General features: G+C 56.4%; 2 protein-coding genes across 3 annotated transcripts; both read right to left on the reverse strand.

The window, feature by feature from the left end:
- Positions 1 to 38: 38 nt before the first annotated feature.
- TRIP6 (thyroid hormone receptor interactor 6) lies at positions 39 to 3905 on the reverse strand. Its single transcript, XM_031432636.2, has 9 exons — positions 3460 to 3905; positions 3046 to 3173; positions 2829 to 2954; positions 2151 to 2537; positions 1734 to 1827; positions 1451 to 1620; positions 794 to 972; positions 436 to 556; positions 39 to 309 (listed from the first exon to the last, which is right to left on the reverse strand). The coding sequence occupies exons 1-9, from the start codon at positions 3566 to 3568 to the stop codon at positions 178 to 180; spliced, it is 1446 nt and encodes a 481-aa protein (XP_031288496.1). The 5' UTR covers positions 3569 to 3905; the 3' UTR covers positions 39 to 177.
- A 129-nt stretch (positions 3906 to 4034) lies between these two features.
- On the reverse strand, positions 4035 to 13365 carry SLC12A9 (solute carrier family 12 member 9). Of its 2 annotated transcripts, none has more exons than XM_031432620.2 (14): positions 13232 to 13365; positions 12266 to 12487; positions 11912 to 12046; positions 11315 to 11446; positions 10602 to 10910; positions 9809 to 9916; positions 9565 to 9676; positions 8830 to 8987; positions 8639 to 8721; positions 8338 to 8462; positions 7995 to 8187; positions 7649 to 7823; positions 7285 to 7431; positions 4035 to 5328 (listed from the first exon to the last, which is right to left on the reverse strand). In XM_031432620.2, exons 2-14 carry the CDS (start codon positions 12444 to 12446, stop codon positions 4439 to 4441), a joined length of 2748 nt encoding a protein of 915 aa, XP_031288480.1. In that variant the 5' UTR covers positions 12447 to 12487; positions 13232 to 13365; the 3' UTR covers positions 4035 to 4438. The 2 variants fall into 2 exon arrangements, with proteins under 2 accessions (XP_031288480.1, XP_031288481.1); XM_031432621.2 differs by having other exon boundaries at positions 13228 to 13365.
- Between the last annotated feature and the right edge of the window lie 3692 nt (positions 13366 to 17057).

A 17057-nucleotide genomic window follows, 5' to 3' on the forward strand; every position in this document is an offset into this window, starting at 1 on the left:
GCTGCTATGAGAATCAGATGAGACAACACGCTTAAAAGTGTTTTGTCAACTCTTGAGGGATTATTATTTCACGATTGGAGGAAGAGGAGACAGCATTTGGTGACAAAGTTATAAAGGTAGATGTCAGGGAGGGTGGTTGATGAGAAGGGAGAACACGGCACATGCTTCTGGGGAGACTCAGCAGTCGGTGGTGACGGTGGCCGAGAGCTCCTGGATGCGCCAGGCACTGCAAGCCTTGCATAAGATGTGCCCATCCAGCGGGTAGCAGCCCTGACACTCACCCTCAGAGGAGAGCAGCAGCCCACACTCCTGTTCAGAAAGAAGCAACAGCTTTCCATCAGGCCTTGACCCCTGAGTTCCTTCTCCCTTGTGGTCTAACATACCCAGCACCCCAGACCCCAATAACCCTGTTTCCCCTTATCCAGGTCCCCTGACCTCGCATTTGTAACAGCCAATGTGAAAGCTGCGATCCAGAGCAACGATTCTCACAGTCTCCTCCTGACCTGGCTCAGGCATGATGGCTCCACCACACACTGAGCATCGTGGGGCAAACTTCCTGGGGGAGAAGGGAACCAAGGATGCTGTCAAGCCCCAGGGCTGGAGGAGACTAACAAAAGAGCCCAGAGAAGGTGGAATGCAGGAGGGCACAGAAGTGGCCAGAGGTATGGTCCTGGATCTTAGGGGAAGATGATAAGAAACAAGAGAGGCTGGTACTCGGATATAAAGGAGAAATAAGGAAGATGGGAAAGGCCAGGCCAGATATCCTGAGACAAAGGTTGGGAACCCGGCTGACCTGTGGAAGTCCTCAATGCAGTGGATCTGGCTGGTGGCATCCACAGTGAAAGGGATGCCATCAAGACCGCGGTGGCACACCACACAGGTGAAGCAGCCAGGATGGTAGGCCTTCCCCATAGCCCGCAGAATCCGGTCCAGGATGGGCTGGGAGCACGTGGAGCACTTCTCAAGGGTGGCCTGTTGGGAAGGAGGGCAGGAAGGTCAGGGGCTGGGGAGACCCATGCAGCCCTGACTGGCATCCTGTTTAGGTAGCCCACTGCATGTGATGCAGTGAAAGGTGGCCTTGAACAGATCTGAGTACAAGTCCCAGCATGGCAGCTTCCTAGACAAGCTATTTAACCTTTCTGAGCTTCAGTTTCCTTCAGTAGTAGTATCTGCCTTACAGGGCAATTGTGGGAATTTAGCACATTCCCTTAAATCTAAAATAAATGCCTCATACTTGTAAGAGGATATTGTCTTTCCCCTCCAGCAGCCAGGATATAGCTACTTACTTCATTCCTCCCTTCTTACATACCAGTTTCAGTCCCCCAGCCTCAAACCCTGTTCCTCTCTGGGGCTTGGACATCTAGTTCCCACCTTGGTTGGAAGGCCCCTGTCTCCTGCTGCTGACTCCAGCCCCCCTCACCCCCACCCCCGCCCAGCCCCAACCACTCACCACATAGCAGCTCTCACAATAAGCCCTCCTCTCCACGGCATAGAAATGTTGGCCCCGGAGCTGGGCCCGGCACGTGGAACACACAAAGCAGCCAACGTGAAAGACACGGTCCAGGGCTACAACCCCAGCCCCATCCCCAACCACATCTTCTCCACAGCCACCACACCGGCCTGGGGTTGAAGAGGAACAGGGTCAATCTGCACAGGCTTGGAAGCCAGACCCTCTGTTCATCTGACTCTCCAGCCCCACCTCCCCTTTCCTGCTCCACCTAGGGTCAGCTCACCGAAGTATTCCCCACTGGGCGGGTGGTTCATGTCATGTACCAGCTTCTTAGTCAACCTCTCAAGTTCCTCCTCGGGAGGCTGGCTCAGGGGAACCTGGGAAGTGAGAATCAAGGGTTCGGCCCTACCTCTAGCTCCCAATACTGTCACTGAAGGTCACTGAGGGTGACTAGGCAATTCCACCCAAAAAGCTCATCTGAGAACATCTCAGCCCAGGGGCCAGAGGTGCCCTTCTAGAAGCCAGTATGCAGATCTATCCCCTCCTTCCTTTATTTCCAGACCTGCCCAACACCCCCCAGGGGTCCAGAGCTCCCACACCTCAGACTTCTGACAACCAGGACATCAAATACCACCCTCACGCCACCCAGTCCGCATCCCGTTGTCTTTGAGGACCCCAAATCCCAGTGCCCGGGGCTTACCGGGGTCCCATACCCGCTTCCTCTTCCTGCTGCAGGGTTGGAGGCCCCAGCAGCCTCCTCTTTACCCGCTGGCCCTGGCTCACGGTGGCTCCGATAGCCAGCCCCCCAGACTTCACCTCGGCCTGGGACAGGAAAGTGGGGGCCCGGAGGGGGCCCAGGGGCCTGAGAGGCCCCCCGCCTGGGGGGGCCACAGCCTCTCACTGGTTGTGCCACCTTCACTTGCACAGGGAAGGCAGGGCCGGCGGGGGTGCTGGCCGTAGCATAGGAGGCTGGAGTAGGGCCCCCATAGGGGGACACTGGGAGCGGTGGGGGAGGAACACCCCCTCCGTTGGGCTTCAGGGAGCCTGAGCCTGAGCGATAGGCAGGGGGCTGAAGGGACTCATAAGCCTGGGGAGAAACGCAGACCAGAAGGAGTGAACTGGGCACATTCCATGCCACACATCTGTGGAACCCCCTACCCCATATGTGTGGCACCCGGGTTAGCACTGGTTTTGACAAGGACCCGACCCCAGGCGACTGACAACCTAGTAAGTTTTGGTGGCCTGGCTCCCTCCACGCTGGTGTGTGCATCACTCACACAGAGGGGGAGGGGGGCTGAGAATCCAGAGCAGGGACCAGGCTGGAGGGGAGGGGCAGGGGACAAGGACTGAAGGGACAGAGGCAAGACAGGGGAGTCACCTGCCGGTCAGGCCGCCGTGGGGCATGACCACGACTCCCGTCCAACTCGGCCAGCATGCTGGTCAGGGAATCAATCTCAGCATCCAGACTCCCTGGGCGCAAGCCCCCCCTGTCTGGGGGTGGTCCCTGGGGATGGAGCAAAAGCAGGGAGAATGCAAATCACCTGGCCTCCTCTCCTGTCCCAAGTTCCCACCCCGCCCCCAATCTCAGTGCTCACCTGTGAGCGCTGGGGTGCTCCATGGCACCCCACCCAGGCCAGCCCCCGATCCTCCGGTCCCCCAGGGGCCTGGTAACACTGCTCAGATGGGAGAGGGCAAAAATTGACCCTGGGGTGGGGCTGGAGTGCTGGGGTGAGGGAAGAGAGAGCAAAGGTGGGGATGGGAAGAAGAGAGTGACACTTGTGGAGGCCGCCGTCTTGGGTCCCTCTTCTCCCCTCCCCCCTCCCCCCCGCACTTGGGGTCGGAGAACGGGGCAGGGGGCAGGGAGGGCTGCCAGAGGGCAGGGGCTGCGGGTTTCAGGGCTTGGGGAAGCGGCGGTACGGGTGGGCTCAGCGGGAGGCAAAAGCCGCCGCCGGGCAGAGGTGAGCGCTGGTGCCCCGATGGCCTCCTCGGCGGCGCTGGGGCTGCCTTACCTGCTCCGTGGGCTGGCGGCGGCCCCGAGGCGCCTCGAGGGAGCGCTCTCCCCTGAGGGGCTCTGGTGGGCTCCGGCTGCTTCGGGGGAAGCCAGGTGGGCCCGGACATGGCCTAGATCGGGGGACTCCAGACAGCGGTCAGGGCCCCACGGAGCCCCGGGCCTCTGACTTGGACCCCTTCTTCCGTCCCACACCTCACTTGGGACTCCAGGAAAGAAACTTTTTCTGGCTTTTTTTTTTCCCCTTCCTCCCCAATTTTGGGGACGGCCACGCCCCCGGTGACGTCACTGCATTCCTGGGGGAGGGTCACGTGGCCCTTAGGCCCTAAAGTGCAGTCCCTCCCCGAGTCGGCCCCCTTCTGTGAGCCAGGAGGGCTTTCCGCGGGCGCCTGCGTCTAGGGGGCTGCGAGCAGCCCGTTTCCACGAGCCGCCACCAGGCCCAGCGCCCCAAGTCCGGCACTTGGCCCCCTCGCCACTGGGAAGCTCCCGAGCCCCTCTTTCCCCATCCCCCATACAGATTTCTCCCTCTTCCCGTCCCACCCACCCTCTCCCGTCCAGAAGTGCGCCGCCAGTGTGTAGTGTTCTGGTCTTTTATTCATGTTCAGCAGTTAGAAAAATAAAACAGAACAAAAACATCACAACCTCAGGGGTCAGGGAGTCTTGGGTGAGCAGGGGAGACTGAGGTAGCCTAGCGTCACAAGCGGAGACCCAGCCCCCGTCAAGGCACCGGTGAAGGGAGGGAGGTCAGCAGGGGAGGACTGCTGATTTCCTCCCCCAGCCTGGTGGGGACAGCTGCCCTGCGTTAGTGCACCGAGGCCCCTCTCCCAGAGAGGGAGAGATGCCAGAGACCAGGATCCCCTAATACTTCCACAAGGGTCCGAGTCCCATGTGCGAGACAGGCGGGAGGCGGCCCTTCCCTTCCTCACCCGATAATCCAGGTGGGCCGCCCAACCTGGGCACTCTCTACTTGGAAAGCGGCTTCATAGATCAGTGCAAGTGACAGGGGTGACGCCATGAATGAGCAGAGTGGGGCCCAGATCACGGCTCAGAATTTCCAGCAGCGCCAGGTAGCGAGGGTAACGGGCAGGATCAGCAGGCGGCCGAGGCAGGTACAGGAAGGTGAGGGCGGTGGAGGGCCCCTGCTCGCCATCTCCACCCTCTGGCCCACCAGGCCCTCCTCCTCTGCCACGCCCCTGCTGGGCCCGAACCAGGGCGTTGGCGCTGCATGCCAGGGCCTCTGCCTCAGCGTCTCCCCGCCTGCCATTCACGAAGTCCCCTTCCTCCTCCTCCTCAGGCTCCTGGGACCCAGCCCCCTCACCCCACACCACCTCCTGCACCTCAGCCCGGATCCTTAGCTGGCTCAGCAGTGCCCGGAGCCGCCCCTCAGCCGCCCCAGGGGCCTCCCGAGGCCCCAGGCACAAGAAGATCCGGAGGCGGGCACTGTGCCAAGCGGGCACCATGCCCAAGATGGTTGCCATCTGCAGCAGGAAGAGGCCACAGACGTCCACATAGCCGGGCCCACCCCGGGGCCGCAGCAGATTGAGGGGCCACACGTCCACGTGATGCGGCTGAGAGGTGCCCCCAGACCCCCGGCTCAGCCGCTCGGGGGGCAGGGCCCCACAGGCCCGGGCCAGAACCACATTCTTGTTCATTTTCAGGGCATCTGCCACCGTGGCCACGTAGTCCTGGGGACTGAGAGCCCGGGGGCTCCCAGGAGCCCGGGGTGGAGGAAACAAGGTGCTCAGGGCTGGGGACCCACCCTCCTGGGTACCATCTGCAGGCTCAGAGAAAGCTGGGTCCGTCAGGAAATGGTCCTCAGGTGCAGCATCATCATAGAAACCCAGGACCAGCGTGTTGGGCTTCATGCCACCTGGGGGCAGAGAGGGGCAGAAATCAGACTCACAGAGGAATCAGACTCACAGGCTGAGTTCACACCACGCTGACAGGCGCCCACTCCCACGCGCTGACAGCGACGTGTGTCAGCCATTAGGTATGACATTTCCACTGTGCTTGGCCTCTTAAGGCAACACTTTGCACATTTGCATAATGACTTTTAGTTTTCCCAAACACTTTCACATGCTTTTATTTTATTTATCTCCACAACTAATCTCCCCCACTTAAATAGGCAAAGTTTGCCTTAGGATTCTTTTAACTAAGGAGCACGTCTGGTCTGTTGCAGTAGGATGCATTCACTCTAGATTTCAAGCTGCACATCTTTTTCGTGACGGGATCTAAGAGTCTGACTCCACTGGGCAGACGTGGGACCCCCTGATTAGTCAAGCTCATGGCCTCACTCCCCAGGGAAACAGGGCCTGGGCCCTGCTAGGGGAGGATAAGAACTCGGCGCTGGGGCTACACAATCTGTTCCTACAACTGCAAAGCCCTAATGGTGGCACGACCAAAGCACAGTCCCCTGAGAGCTAACATCTGCACTCTAACCCAGGGGAGGGCTCTGTCCTGTTGAAAGCACTTTGTGTTTTAACTCATCTGATCCCTGAAGCAACCCTATGAGGTAGGGACTATTACTCACCCCATTTTACAGATAAGGAACCTGAGGCCCAGAGCGATGAAGTCACTTGCCCAAAGGCTCATGGCTGGTAGACACCGGGGCCAGCAGGCGAACCCCATGTGTCCAGCACCTGAGCCCATTCTCTGAGCCTCTAAGCTGCTATGTGCACCAGCTGCAAAGCCCCAAGTCCCTGCTGACAGCTCCTGGGTTTCAGTACCTGAACAACCAGCATGGAATCAGGTAATTCCTCCTTTAACAGGGCTGAGTTTATGGGAAGACTCAGACCTCTTCTAAGACCTTCTCAGGAGACAAACAGGTTACTTAAAATCTACCAGTAAATCAAGTTGGACATGCTGGGGGACTGATCACTGAAAGGAAATCTTTCCCTTTTTATTTGAATCATTTCCCACAGGGTAAATTTCATGCAAGTGGTGGTCTCTTGGCTCAGGATCCCTCACAAAAGGTGGAGCTGAGGAGAGAGCTTGGATGCTCCAGGGTCTGTCACATAATGCTCAGTAACACCCCCAACACACTTTAGCAGGTGGGAACTCCAGCTGATCTTGCAAATTAAACAAGTCTCACTCCCTCCTGAGCATTTTCCAAGGTTCTGATTTACACTGACCAGGGCAACGTCCAACACTTGAACTTCAGCCAAACTGTAAATGCAGCCCAAGTACGCACTCAGAGGGGGCACAGACCCCAGTCCCAGGACTGAGAAAGGAGGAGGTGGCTGAGCAGGGATTTGGAGGAGGCAGGAGTGCAGGGCTGGAGGCCTCCGCACAAAGACACAGCCACAAAGCTGGGAGTGTCCCACTCCATACAATAGCATCAGTCCCACACACCCTCCGCGTCCTTTGTGGTTTCTGGGAGCCTTGTTACACCAATTCCTATTTCTCCACACCTTTCGAGACCCAGCTGAGATACCATCTCATCACATTGCCGGCCATATCAATGCATAATGGTCTTCCTTCCTCTGAATTGTGGTGGTTAAAAAGCATCTGCCCTACATTTGACAGGGCAGCTGCCAGCCTCAAATGTTTCTCCCATTGTCCCCAACAAGACAACATGCTTTTCAGAGCCTGTGCCCCAATTATGGGTCAGGAAAAAAACAAAAACCAGTGTCACTCCATCTCCAGTCCTTAAGGCATCTCCTTGGAGACCTTATCACACCCTGTGCTTTATCTTTTGAGAACTGAGTTCTATATGCACTAGATTGTGGGTTCCTTTTGGAGTTTGCAATCTGTGGTTTGCTCTCTGGGGGTAGGGAGCAGAGATTTTCATGGAGCAGGTTGGGGGACCTAGACAGGAGCAGCTCACCAAGGCCTGAGATCCGCAGCAGGTGCTGAGCCCCCTGGCGCACGGAGGGCGAGAGGGTGAGGTCCACAAAGGCCTTCACCTGGGCCCGGTCCACCAGGCTCAGCCACGCCCCATACTGCGGCTGCACAGGGTCCGAGGGCAGGCAGTCTGCAGAGAAGGTAGGCAGCAAATGTGGCCCAGACTCAAGTACTTTCTCCCAGAGTCCAAATTGCAAGTGGGCCGAAGAGACAGATCTGGGCAAGGGTGTGGCTGCTAGGAAGGGTCAGCTGGGAAGAAGGATGGTGCCTCTGGGATGCAAAGAACACAAAGAGCATCTGAGAGTGAGATGGAGAGAGAGGCTGGGGGTGAGTGGAGGGCAACTGACCGAGGTCTCCCAGGGTGACGTGGCCCAGCACGTAGAGGCCCCCTTTCTTGAGCTGGTTGGCCAACCGCAGCAGAGGCAGTGCGCCCCGGGGGTTCCCCACCAGGAGCAGCAGCTGGGGCCGCCAGAACTTCACGTGATCCTTCCGGACATCCAACCGGAGCAGATATTTACGAACCTGGACAAGGTGAGGTCGTGGGAAGATGGGCTCCGGTGGACAGCCCCCTCGACCTCTCTCGGACAGGAAGAAACTCCAGCCGAGGGAACAGGAGGCCTCCTTGGGGCGTAGGTGTTCCCAGGCCGCCTCCTCCCCTCCCCTCCCCACCCTCCTCCAAGTCCCCCCACCAACCTGGTGGAAAAGCAGGGCCTGGCTGACGTAGCCCCAGCTGCTGGGGCCTCCTCGAGCAGTGAGCAGGGCGGAAAGCAGGCCCATGAGAAGCAGGGAGCCACCAGCGGCCCCAGGGCTGATGAGAAACATCATGAGCAGGCAGGAGGCCACCCCCAGCAAGCAGGTGTGCCAGGAGAACAGGCTGAAGGTGGGACTGCGGGCAGACAGAGAAGGGAGGATGCTCAGGAAGGGCTGCCCTGATACGGAGCCACTCCACTCTATCCCCGACCTCTCCCACTGTGGTCCGAGGCCTGCCCACACCTCCCTCTCTTTCTCTGCAGACACAAGCATCTTCTCCTCTCACCGGAAGTTGGGGGCCGAGGCCCACTCCAGGCTCAGGCAGGACAGGTCCACAGCAGCATAGGCCACTAAGTAGAAGACAGTGACCACAGCGGCCAGTGTGTTCAGCTTCCCAGCCAGGAGCACCAGCTGGACAAGGACCAAGAGGCTGGGCCTTCATCAATTCCCCCCACCTCGTCAAATGCCAACACATGCTGTCTTTTCAGCCCTGTCTCCCAGCACCCACATGACCCTTTCTGGTCCTAAAAGCATAAGCAGGAGGGGCTTAGGGGCAGGGGGAAGGCTGCTTGAAGAGGAAGGCTTACCTGCACTAGGCCCCAAGAATAGAGCACAGCCCCCCAGGGGTTCCCCCCTCGGGATACAACCTTGGCCGGTGCCAGGATCACTCCTGTGCAAACAGAAACACAGGAGTCACGTCAGCCTGGGCCAAGCGGGGGACCGAGACAGACATAGGAGGGCGTGCCCAGAGCCAGGCAGGAGGCAGGGGACAGTGCACCGAAGAGGTCATCCTGGGCCAGGGCGTGGAGGATGCGGGAGGCGCCGATGAGGGAGCTCATGGAGGCTGAGAGCGACGTGGCATAGATACCAATCAAGACCAGCGGGGGCCACAGGCTGATGGCCCGGAAGAACCCATAGTCCTCCTGCAGCAGGGTCCTACAGGGAGGGAAAGGAAGAGGATCCAGAGAATAAATATGCACCATCCTAGGGTCCTGGTGAGAACAATGCTTTCAACACTGGGTGAGGTTAAGCACTGGGTATTCTCAACAGACCCTAGCCCCGATCTTAAGGACCATATTAACAGATCAAGTGTGCCCAGGGGTTGATCTGCCCTACTCACGGGGGATTTGGCTGTCATTGGGGTGCTTTGAATTTAATCACATGTGCACATTCCCAACAGTATATGCACAAGAAGCCAAATATTTATGGAAATACAAATTGACTAGAAAACTTTTCCCCACCCCACCCCCAAACCAAGTGCTTACAACAGTACCAGGCACGAAGCAGATGCTGGCTGCAGGTTGGCTATTACCACATAGCCAGCCTACCCACTGAAGGCAGCAGCTCCAACGCTCTCCCAATGGGACAGACAGTCCCGATTTTTCCCTGCACCCCAACAACTTCAGTATCTACCCCCCAGCCTGTGCTGCCCTTGATGATCCAGGTGTGCCAACCTTGTTCCAACACCCCACCCCACCCCTTTAAAGACCAAGCTCACCCCCTCCCCAGGCACCTGTCACAGGTGAAGCTGGAGAGGAAGAAAAGCAGGATGTAGATGAAGAAAGTATAGGCGACAGCGACGATCGTGCCCAGAGGAATTGCCCGGCTAGGGTCCTTCAACTCCCCTGGAGGGAAGGGAGCAAAGGGAGAGAGGTCAGCCCTCCACCACTCCCTCCATCCCTGAGCCCTCAGCGCCCCCACAGGGGCACAAGATGGCAGCCCCCCAATCCCAGGAGGTGGCAGGCAGGGGTTCTCACCCGACATATTGGCCCCAGCCATGATGCCCGTGCAGCCATTAAAAAGGACAGCAAAGACGCTGGCAAAGGTCATCATGGCCCCCGTGGTGTAGTCCTTGGCGTAGCCAGCTGAGGATGGGACCGTTCTCAGGGAGGAGAGGGTGTCAGCATCCCTTCTAGGGACCCAGGCATTTTGGCCCTGCCACCCCCTCCTCAGATTCCAAACCCCAACCTGCCTCCCCACCATCCTCACCAAGACCCCAGCCCTGACCCCATATCTGACACTGGCTCAGCCAACCTCATCACCTCCTTCTCCCCCAGATGCTCCAGTCCTCCCTCCAGCGCTTCATCAACGCTCTTTCCTAAGATGCCTTCCCTCCCGCTCCTATCTGAACTTCCCAACCCAGCTCAGCCCGCTCTAGCTCCACCAGCTCCCACCCTCCCCAGTCCATACCCAGATCTCCCTCCTCTGGACTCCTCTGTGATTCACAGATTCTCCTCTGTGAGTCTACTTGAATCACATTCAGTCCTATTGTGCAATTTGTTTCCTGAACGTACGTCTTATCTCTCCAAGTAAGTAAGTTCCTCTAGGGCAGGGACTATCTTGTGGTCACCCTTGTACCTCATTGGGCCAAACACACAGCAGCCCACACACGCCGAACAGATCTTAATCAATCTGCATTACTCCAAGGTCCAGATGTCCTGCCCCTGATTTTCCCTGACATCTGTTTTCACCTGGGATTCCAGAGGCCTGTCCCCTACCATGTGCCCACCCCTCTCCTCGAGAACCCCAGCACTCTTGTGCCCAGCTCACCACCCAAATTGGCCTTCAGAGTGCTGCTGTTGAAGCCAGTGAAGTGGCCGACCTGGGGCGGCAGGGAGGAGCCATTGGGGCCAGGCTGAGGGGTCAGGGGGATGTCCCTGGGCCCCACAGCCACAAAGCTGATCAGCACGGAGGCCAGGGAACCAGAGACCAGCAGGAATGTGAGGAAGGAGGCCCGGGCATAGAGGCCAGCCCCCAGCGTGCAGACCCCGCCCACCAGGCCCAGCAGCAGGGAGCCATAAAGTAGATTCCAGCCGTAGCCCTGGGGCAGGACTCGGAGCCCACTGGACCCTGTGGCATCTGTAGAGAGGAAGGAACAGAGTTAGAAGGCCACATTCCAAGGAGGGACCCCAACCATGACTCAAAACAGGGACAGACCCCATCTTCGGTCCACTTGTCCTCATAGAAGCCATCTTTCCCACTCCCCCACCCAACTATCCCAGCATCCTAGCCCTCCCTGCTGGGTACCACTATTCTTGCTCTGTCAATTTGGGGAGTGTTAGTCTGGCCTCCCTGACTACACGGTAAGCTCCTCGTGGGCCAGGACAATCTCTCAGATGTCTACAAGAGTCTAGGCACACAGTAGGAGCTGGAGAAACCACCGTACACCCCTCCTGGAGAGGGCTTCTCTACCAGCCATGATCCCAGAATCCTAGACCCTGCAAATCCTCAGAGCTGCCCTGACCAGGGTGGGGAACACAGACCAGCCCCGAAGACATCAAGCACAGCCTCCACCAGCCCCAGCAGGGAGACTGCACAGCCACAGACGTTAGCCAGGTAGAACATGAGGCCAATGCTGCCCCCAACCTCAGGCCCCAGGGTCCGGCTGATCATGACTAAAAGTGGAAGCAGGAGGTGAGTGTTAAGGGAAAAGAAACTGAACTGGAGCATGAGGATGGCCCCAAACACAAAGCATGCTGCAGCTGGCCCTCCAGGCCTCACCTCCCTGAACACACCAGGACTGTTCTCAGAGGCAGTGTGTCCCAGTGCAGCCACTCCCAAGCCATGTGACTTTGTACAAGTCACCAATGCTCTGGAATCTCGTCTGTAAAATGAATACTACCTAACTGACAGGACTGTTAGGAGAGCCAAAATGGCAACTGAGAAGGCCCCTGGTGGTCTGGAAAGTGGAACTAACATGGAAGGCCACATTGGTCACCTTCCCCATTCCAACCTGTCTGCTGGACATTCATTGGAACTTGCCCCCTCTTATCCTGCGCCCCCGGGGGGGTGGGAGGGGCCCTCTCCTTCTCCTTATGACAGAAGAGCCCAGACCCCAGTTCACGGATGTTGGAGGATACAGTAGGCTCCGCCCCCTCGCACAGCTCCATTGGTGGCGATGGCACAGACAGAGAGGACGGTGAGTGCCAGGATGAAGTAGGCAACCAAGAGCATGGCCAAAGCCTGCAGCAGCCCAGCATGGCCCACCACGAACCCTGGGACAGGAGTGGTAAAGCAGGTCAGATGGTGGCTCATGCATCCCACCCCCTTTCCCATTGGTCATCAGTTACCTCCAGGGCAGAGCCAAACACAAGGCCATGGGGAGCCCCCTCCCCCAGCCCTTCATCTACCCACTTCTCCCAGGGCTCTTCCCCAACTTCATCCCAGTCCCAGCCATCCCTCCCACTGCACCCCTGAATAAGACCCCCACTCACCAATCCTCAAGAAGACAACTATACTGAACATGGACAGGACCGTGGGCACCACCACACCCAGGAAGGTGGAGAGTTTCCGGGCAGATGCCCCTCCAGGACCTCCGGCCCCATTGGCAGGGAAGGCAACTCCCTCCTCCCCCAGGAGCCGGTAGGCCAACAGAGGAGAGTTCTCACTGGCCATGGCTGAGAGCGGGCAGAGGAAGTCACCAGAGGTTACGAGGCCTGCAAAGAGTTTGCTGAGTGGAAAGCAGCTCCGTGGAGTCCCCCCAAAACACCTCTAACCAAACACCCCAAAGCTTCCCCCAAAAGGAAACACACACACTCACTTATATTCACCAGCAACTCAAAGTGTTAGTTGGGGGCAGCCTGGTCCTGGCCACTGCCCCAACAATGGCAGACTCTACAGGCCTCAGCATTGGGTACCAAGGCCCTCACAGCTCCTGGGGGCCACCTCTTGCCCCATATGCCTGAGACTAGGGATGACAGTGGCTGTGGCAAGGTGCAAAGATCCTCACCCTTCTTAACCAGCACAAGAGGAAGCAAATCCTCAAAAGGGAAGTGAGTTATGGGCAGGAGGCCCTCTTCACTTGCTCATCTGGAGTCCTGAGCCGCCCCCCAAGATCCTCCATGCAATCACCTCAGCTCAGGGCAATAAGAAACTTCTGAATCTTCCAAAGCCCCATCATCCATCAACCCTTTTCCTCAATCCATCTCGAACAGGCTCCTCTGTCCTTAACCTCACCAGATTCCTCCCACCCACACAACGCAGCCCCTAAACTCTACCATCCCAACCATTCCTCGACTACCAATACCAAAACATCGGCCGGCAACACAAGGTGGGTCCTCCTCCCCCAACCGGTTCCTGCCCACTTTCTCCCGGGGCAGGTTGGAGGGGGCCGAGATTCCTTCTCCCCGGCCAGGCGCACCCTCCACAGCCCGGGTGTGTCAGGGCGCTCACTCACCCACCGGAGGACGCAGCTGCTCGAGGTTGATCCCCGGGATTTGGAAGGGTCCGCTACAGGCGGAGGGGGCGCGGGTGCCGGAAAAGACAGCTGCGGCTACCGGGATGCCAGGCCCGGAGCCTCTCCCCCCGCCCCAGCACACACGCGCCCCATTGGTCCCCAGGCCCAGCCCCGCCCCTTGGGCGAGCCCGGGGAGGCCCCGCCCCTCCGGGCTCCAGCAGCCAGCCGGGCTCCCGCCCCACGTGCGACCGGGATGCTGCCCGGGTTCGCTCCTCAGACGTGCGTCTTTGGCAGGCTGCGGGCCACGGTTCCCACTGCGCCCATCACCGCGGTGCAAACAAGCGCCTGCCGCGCGGGCAGGACCCCACTCGGGGCTCGAAGGCGGCCCGAGGAGTCACTGCTGAAAGGGGCGTGTCGTGACGGCGGAAGGCCTCCGGCAGGTGGGCGGGGCCACGGCACCTGTCACAGGTGCGCTGCGGGGAACGCTGGGCCCCGTCGGTCCGCGCCTTACCTAGTCCTAGTCCTCCAGCCTCTCGAATCCCTGTACAGTCCACCAGGTCCCGGCCTCAGCCCTCAGCCCAGCGGGGCCCTCCCCTCGCGCCCAGTCCAGCCCACAAGCTGCGCCCTTCGCTTCCGCCACCGGAGGGAGCCATTGGCCGCCGATCCGGGAGAACCCTGCTGGCGCGGGCGGCCGTTAATTGGCCTCCTTTGCCGCCAGCTTTTGAGCCTCCCGGCAAAGTGTTGTGTCCTCCAGCAGAGATCACAGGATTTGTGAACCTCTGAGAGTTACGGCCACCTCCTCACTCTTTACAGGTACCGTCACCATCAGCGCCAACTGGCAACGTTTCCTCATCTGTAAAATGGGGATTAACTAGACCCTCCGGCAGGAAGTGGCTGTGAGAGTTCAGTGAACTAATTAGGCACTTGAAATACCGAAATGTTCAATAAATTATTTGCATAGGGCACTACGTTAAATAAGCATAACCACTTTGTGAGGTAGATACCATTGTTATTTCCATTTTTCACATTAGGAAATTGAAGCTTGGAGAGCTTCAGTAATAATTTCCTAACTTTCATAAACTGTCGTTTGAGCCTCAGGAAATGAACACCGGTTTTCCTGCCACTGGTCTTTGGCTGTAAATTATCCGCAACATTTCCATAGGAGAGGAAGGGGCTCAAAGTAGCACAAATGTGGCTTTGCCAGGGAAAGGTCTCATGAGCAGTTAACTTGTGGCATCTTTAGTAGTCATCTCTGCTACCCATGACACGGAGCTTGGCTCCTGAGTCTCTCCAACACCACTCCTGTCACAATATTTGTTGTCTTCAGTATCCACATTGATGAGACTTCCAACACTCGGCTGGCCGGTGCTTAAACTCCACTTCTACATAGATCTCACCCTCCATCCCACCCAATGGTTATGCCTAGACTTGTCGTTACCAGTTACTTTGGACCCTCCATCTTTTCATTCACCACTTCTAGTTATACCTGTAGAGGAAAAAAATTAATCTGACACTTGCTAAAATGGTAAGGAAGACTTTATTTAGGCAATTGGTGTCAAGACTCACAATAGGGAAGAGAGATGGGGCTCAACCCCAAATATAGCAAAGACAGCTGAGTGTTTATAGCCAACAAGCAGAAGGAGGGGGTCAGTGAATGGAAAATTACTAAGAGGAAACACTAAGTTTAGGGGGACTCTAGCTAAACAGACTCAATAGGATTCTTGCTAAAGGCAGGCCAGGGTGATCAGATATCAAGCTTTGGGTGGGGGATTCTCTCTAAACTGAGCTAGGCAGGCCCAGCAGGGATGGGGGTCAAGGTCGAGGCCTAGTCCAGAAGAGGTTTCAGAGGAAACTGGCTGATGTTTGGTCAAGGAGAAGGTCTTTGTCATGCCCTAACTCCAACAATCCTCCACCTCACTGGACCTCCTAACACACTGATCCTGCCTTGTGCCCACTGCCCTCACTCACTTCCCTTCTCATCCAGCTTCAAGTTCACGATCAGTGAAAAGCACTCCTTTGCCCCTCACTTTATCACAACTCCTGGCAAAATCACAGCCTTGGTAAAGGCAACTCTCCACCTACCCTGAACCTGCCCAAGCAGCTAAACATGGCTGGACACCCATCCACCCATAGAAACAGTCTCATTTCAAATTCATGGCCGTGAACCTCAAGTGGGCACTCATGCCTCCCTGCATTCAGACCAGGTTTTTCCTCCGGTCCACTCACTCTCCCACAGTCCTAGATGACTATTAAATCTTCCCCCCTCTCTCCAGTGGTTTCTCTTCCCATCTCTATCTCAGCTCACTACCTTGCTTCCGAATTCATTGAGAAGACAGGAAGCATCAGAAAAGACTCTCAAAGCTCCTAACCACCCACCACGCTAGGTTCTGCCCTCCCTCTCATTAATAGAGACGAGCTGATTGTGCTCCTAGCTGAGGTTAACCTGCCACTAGGTCCTATCTCATCATCCCGCTTTCCCTTTCCATTGGGTCATTCCCATTAGTATACAAATATGTTTTTATTCTTTTATTTGTCTTGTCTTAAAAAGGAAAATAAAAGAATTTTCTTGAATCCACACACATACCATTACCATTTCATTCCTTTGTTGTTTCTTCTTTATAGCAAAACTTCTCTATAGAAGTTGTCTGTACTAGCTGTTTCCAATCCCCTCCTCTCATTTCTTCTTAAACTCACCAAGCCCAAGCTTTTGCTCATCAGCAAAAGGGAAACTGCTCATCAAGTCACCAGTGCCTTCCATGGTCAATCCAAGGGTCATTGCTTAGTCTCCTTTGCTGGTTCTTCTTCATCTCTTGTCTCAACTCTGGAGCACCCTAAGGTGTTGGAGGAATGGCCAAGAGGCCACTGTGGACTGGAGGCTCCATTGAGGACCAGAAATTCAGTCCACAGACTTCTTTTCACCCACTTACACCTATTCCTTTGGTGGTCTCACTCAATCTCCTAGATTTATTTATTTATTTTTTATTGTTGGTTGGTTCAGTCTCCTAGTTTTAAAATACCATCCATATAATAGTGTATAATAGTGCTCCAAGGGTGTATCTTCAGCCCAGATCTCTACTCTGAACTTCAGACTGTATGTACAACAACATAGTAACCTCTCTGCTTGGACATCAAACAGGCAACTCAAACTTGATCTGCCCCAAATCAAATGCCTAAACATACACCTACAGCCTACTCCTCTTGTGGCCGTCCCACCTTCCCAGTTGCTTAGGTTAAAAACCTTAAGGTTATGCTCAAGTACTCCCTCTCATATCCCACATCCAATCCATCAGTAATTCTTTTTGTCTCTATTTTTAAAATATAACCAGTGTCCAACCACAGTTTATCACCCTAGTCCAAGCCACCATCATCTCTTATCTGCATTATTGCAACAACCCTCTAACTGATTTGCCTGCTTCTGCCCTGGCCCCTACGTCTATTCTAAGCAGATCGGTTAGAGTGATGTTATTAAAAAGCAACTATCCCTTCGTGACGCTTCTCTTTTCAAAACTGTCCAATGGTTTCTCATTTTCCTCAGAGTAAAAGCCAAAGGCTTTTATATGAAGGGTAACCATACTTACCTCCTGAAACACCAACTACCACAGTTTATGCCTGTTGCCTTGGCATAAGTATTAACAGCATTTCCTTTGCTCAGAAGTGACTCAGAGTGGTCTATATATTATGTGGGCACCCTACCCACGAAGCCCTATCCGGTCTGCCTCCTGCCTTCACCCCTCCTCATCTCCTGCCTGATCTCTGTCTGGGCTGTGACACACAGAGCATGAGCCTCTTTGTCTTCTGGGCTCAAATATCATCTTCTTAGTGAAATCTCC

This window comes from Camelus dromedarius, chromosome 24 (genome assembly GCF_036321535.1).
Source record: "Camelus dromedarius isolate mCamDro1 chromosome 24, mCamDro1.pat, whole genome shotgun sequence".
Classification (NCBI taxonomy): domain Eukaryota; kingdom Metazoa; phylum Chordata; class Mammalia; order Artiodactyla; family Camelidae; genus Camelus; species Camelus dromedarius.

What these genes read in the sequence shown, in the direction of transcription:
- TRIP6 (XM_031432636.2), bottom strand. Translation starts at nt 3,568, where the DNA reads ATGTCCGGGCCCACCTGGCTTCCCCCGAAGCAGCCGGAGCCCACCAGA. An exon ending in ATTGTGAGAGCTGCTATGTG is followed by an intron (nt 973 to 1,450) that starts GTGAGTGGTTGG and finishes CCTTCCCAACAG; the next exon opens with GCCACCCTTGAGAAGTGCTC. An exon ending in TTGGCTGTTACAAATGCGAG is followed by an intron (nt 310 to 435) that starts GTCAGGGGACCT and finishes CTTTCTGAACAG; the next exon opens with GAGTGTGGGCTGCTGCTCTC.
- SLC12A9 (XM_031432620.2), bottom strand. Translation starts at nt 12,446, where the DNA reads ATGGCCAGTGAGAACTCTCCTCTGTTGGCCTACCGGCTCCTGGGGGAG. An exon ending in AGTTGTCTTCTTGAGGATTG is followed by an intron (nt 12,047 to 12,265) that starts GTGAGTGGGGGT and finishes CTCCTGTCCCAG; the next exon opens with GGTTCGTGGTGGGCCATGCT. An exon ending in TCCAGCTTCACCTGTGACAG is followed by an intron (nt 8,988 to 9,564) that starts GTGCCTGGGGAG and finishes CCCTCCCTGTAG; the next exon opens with GACCCTGCTGCAGGAGGACT.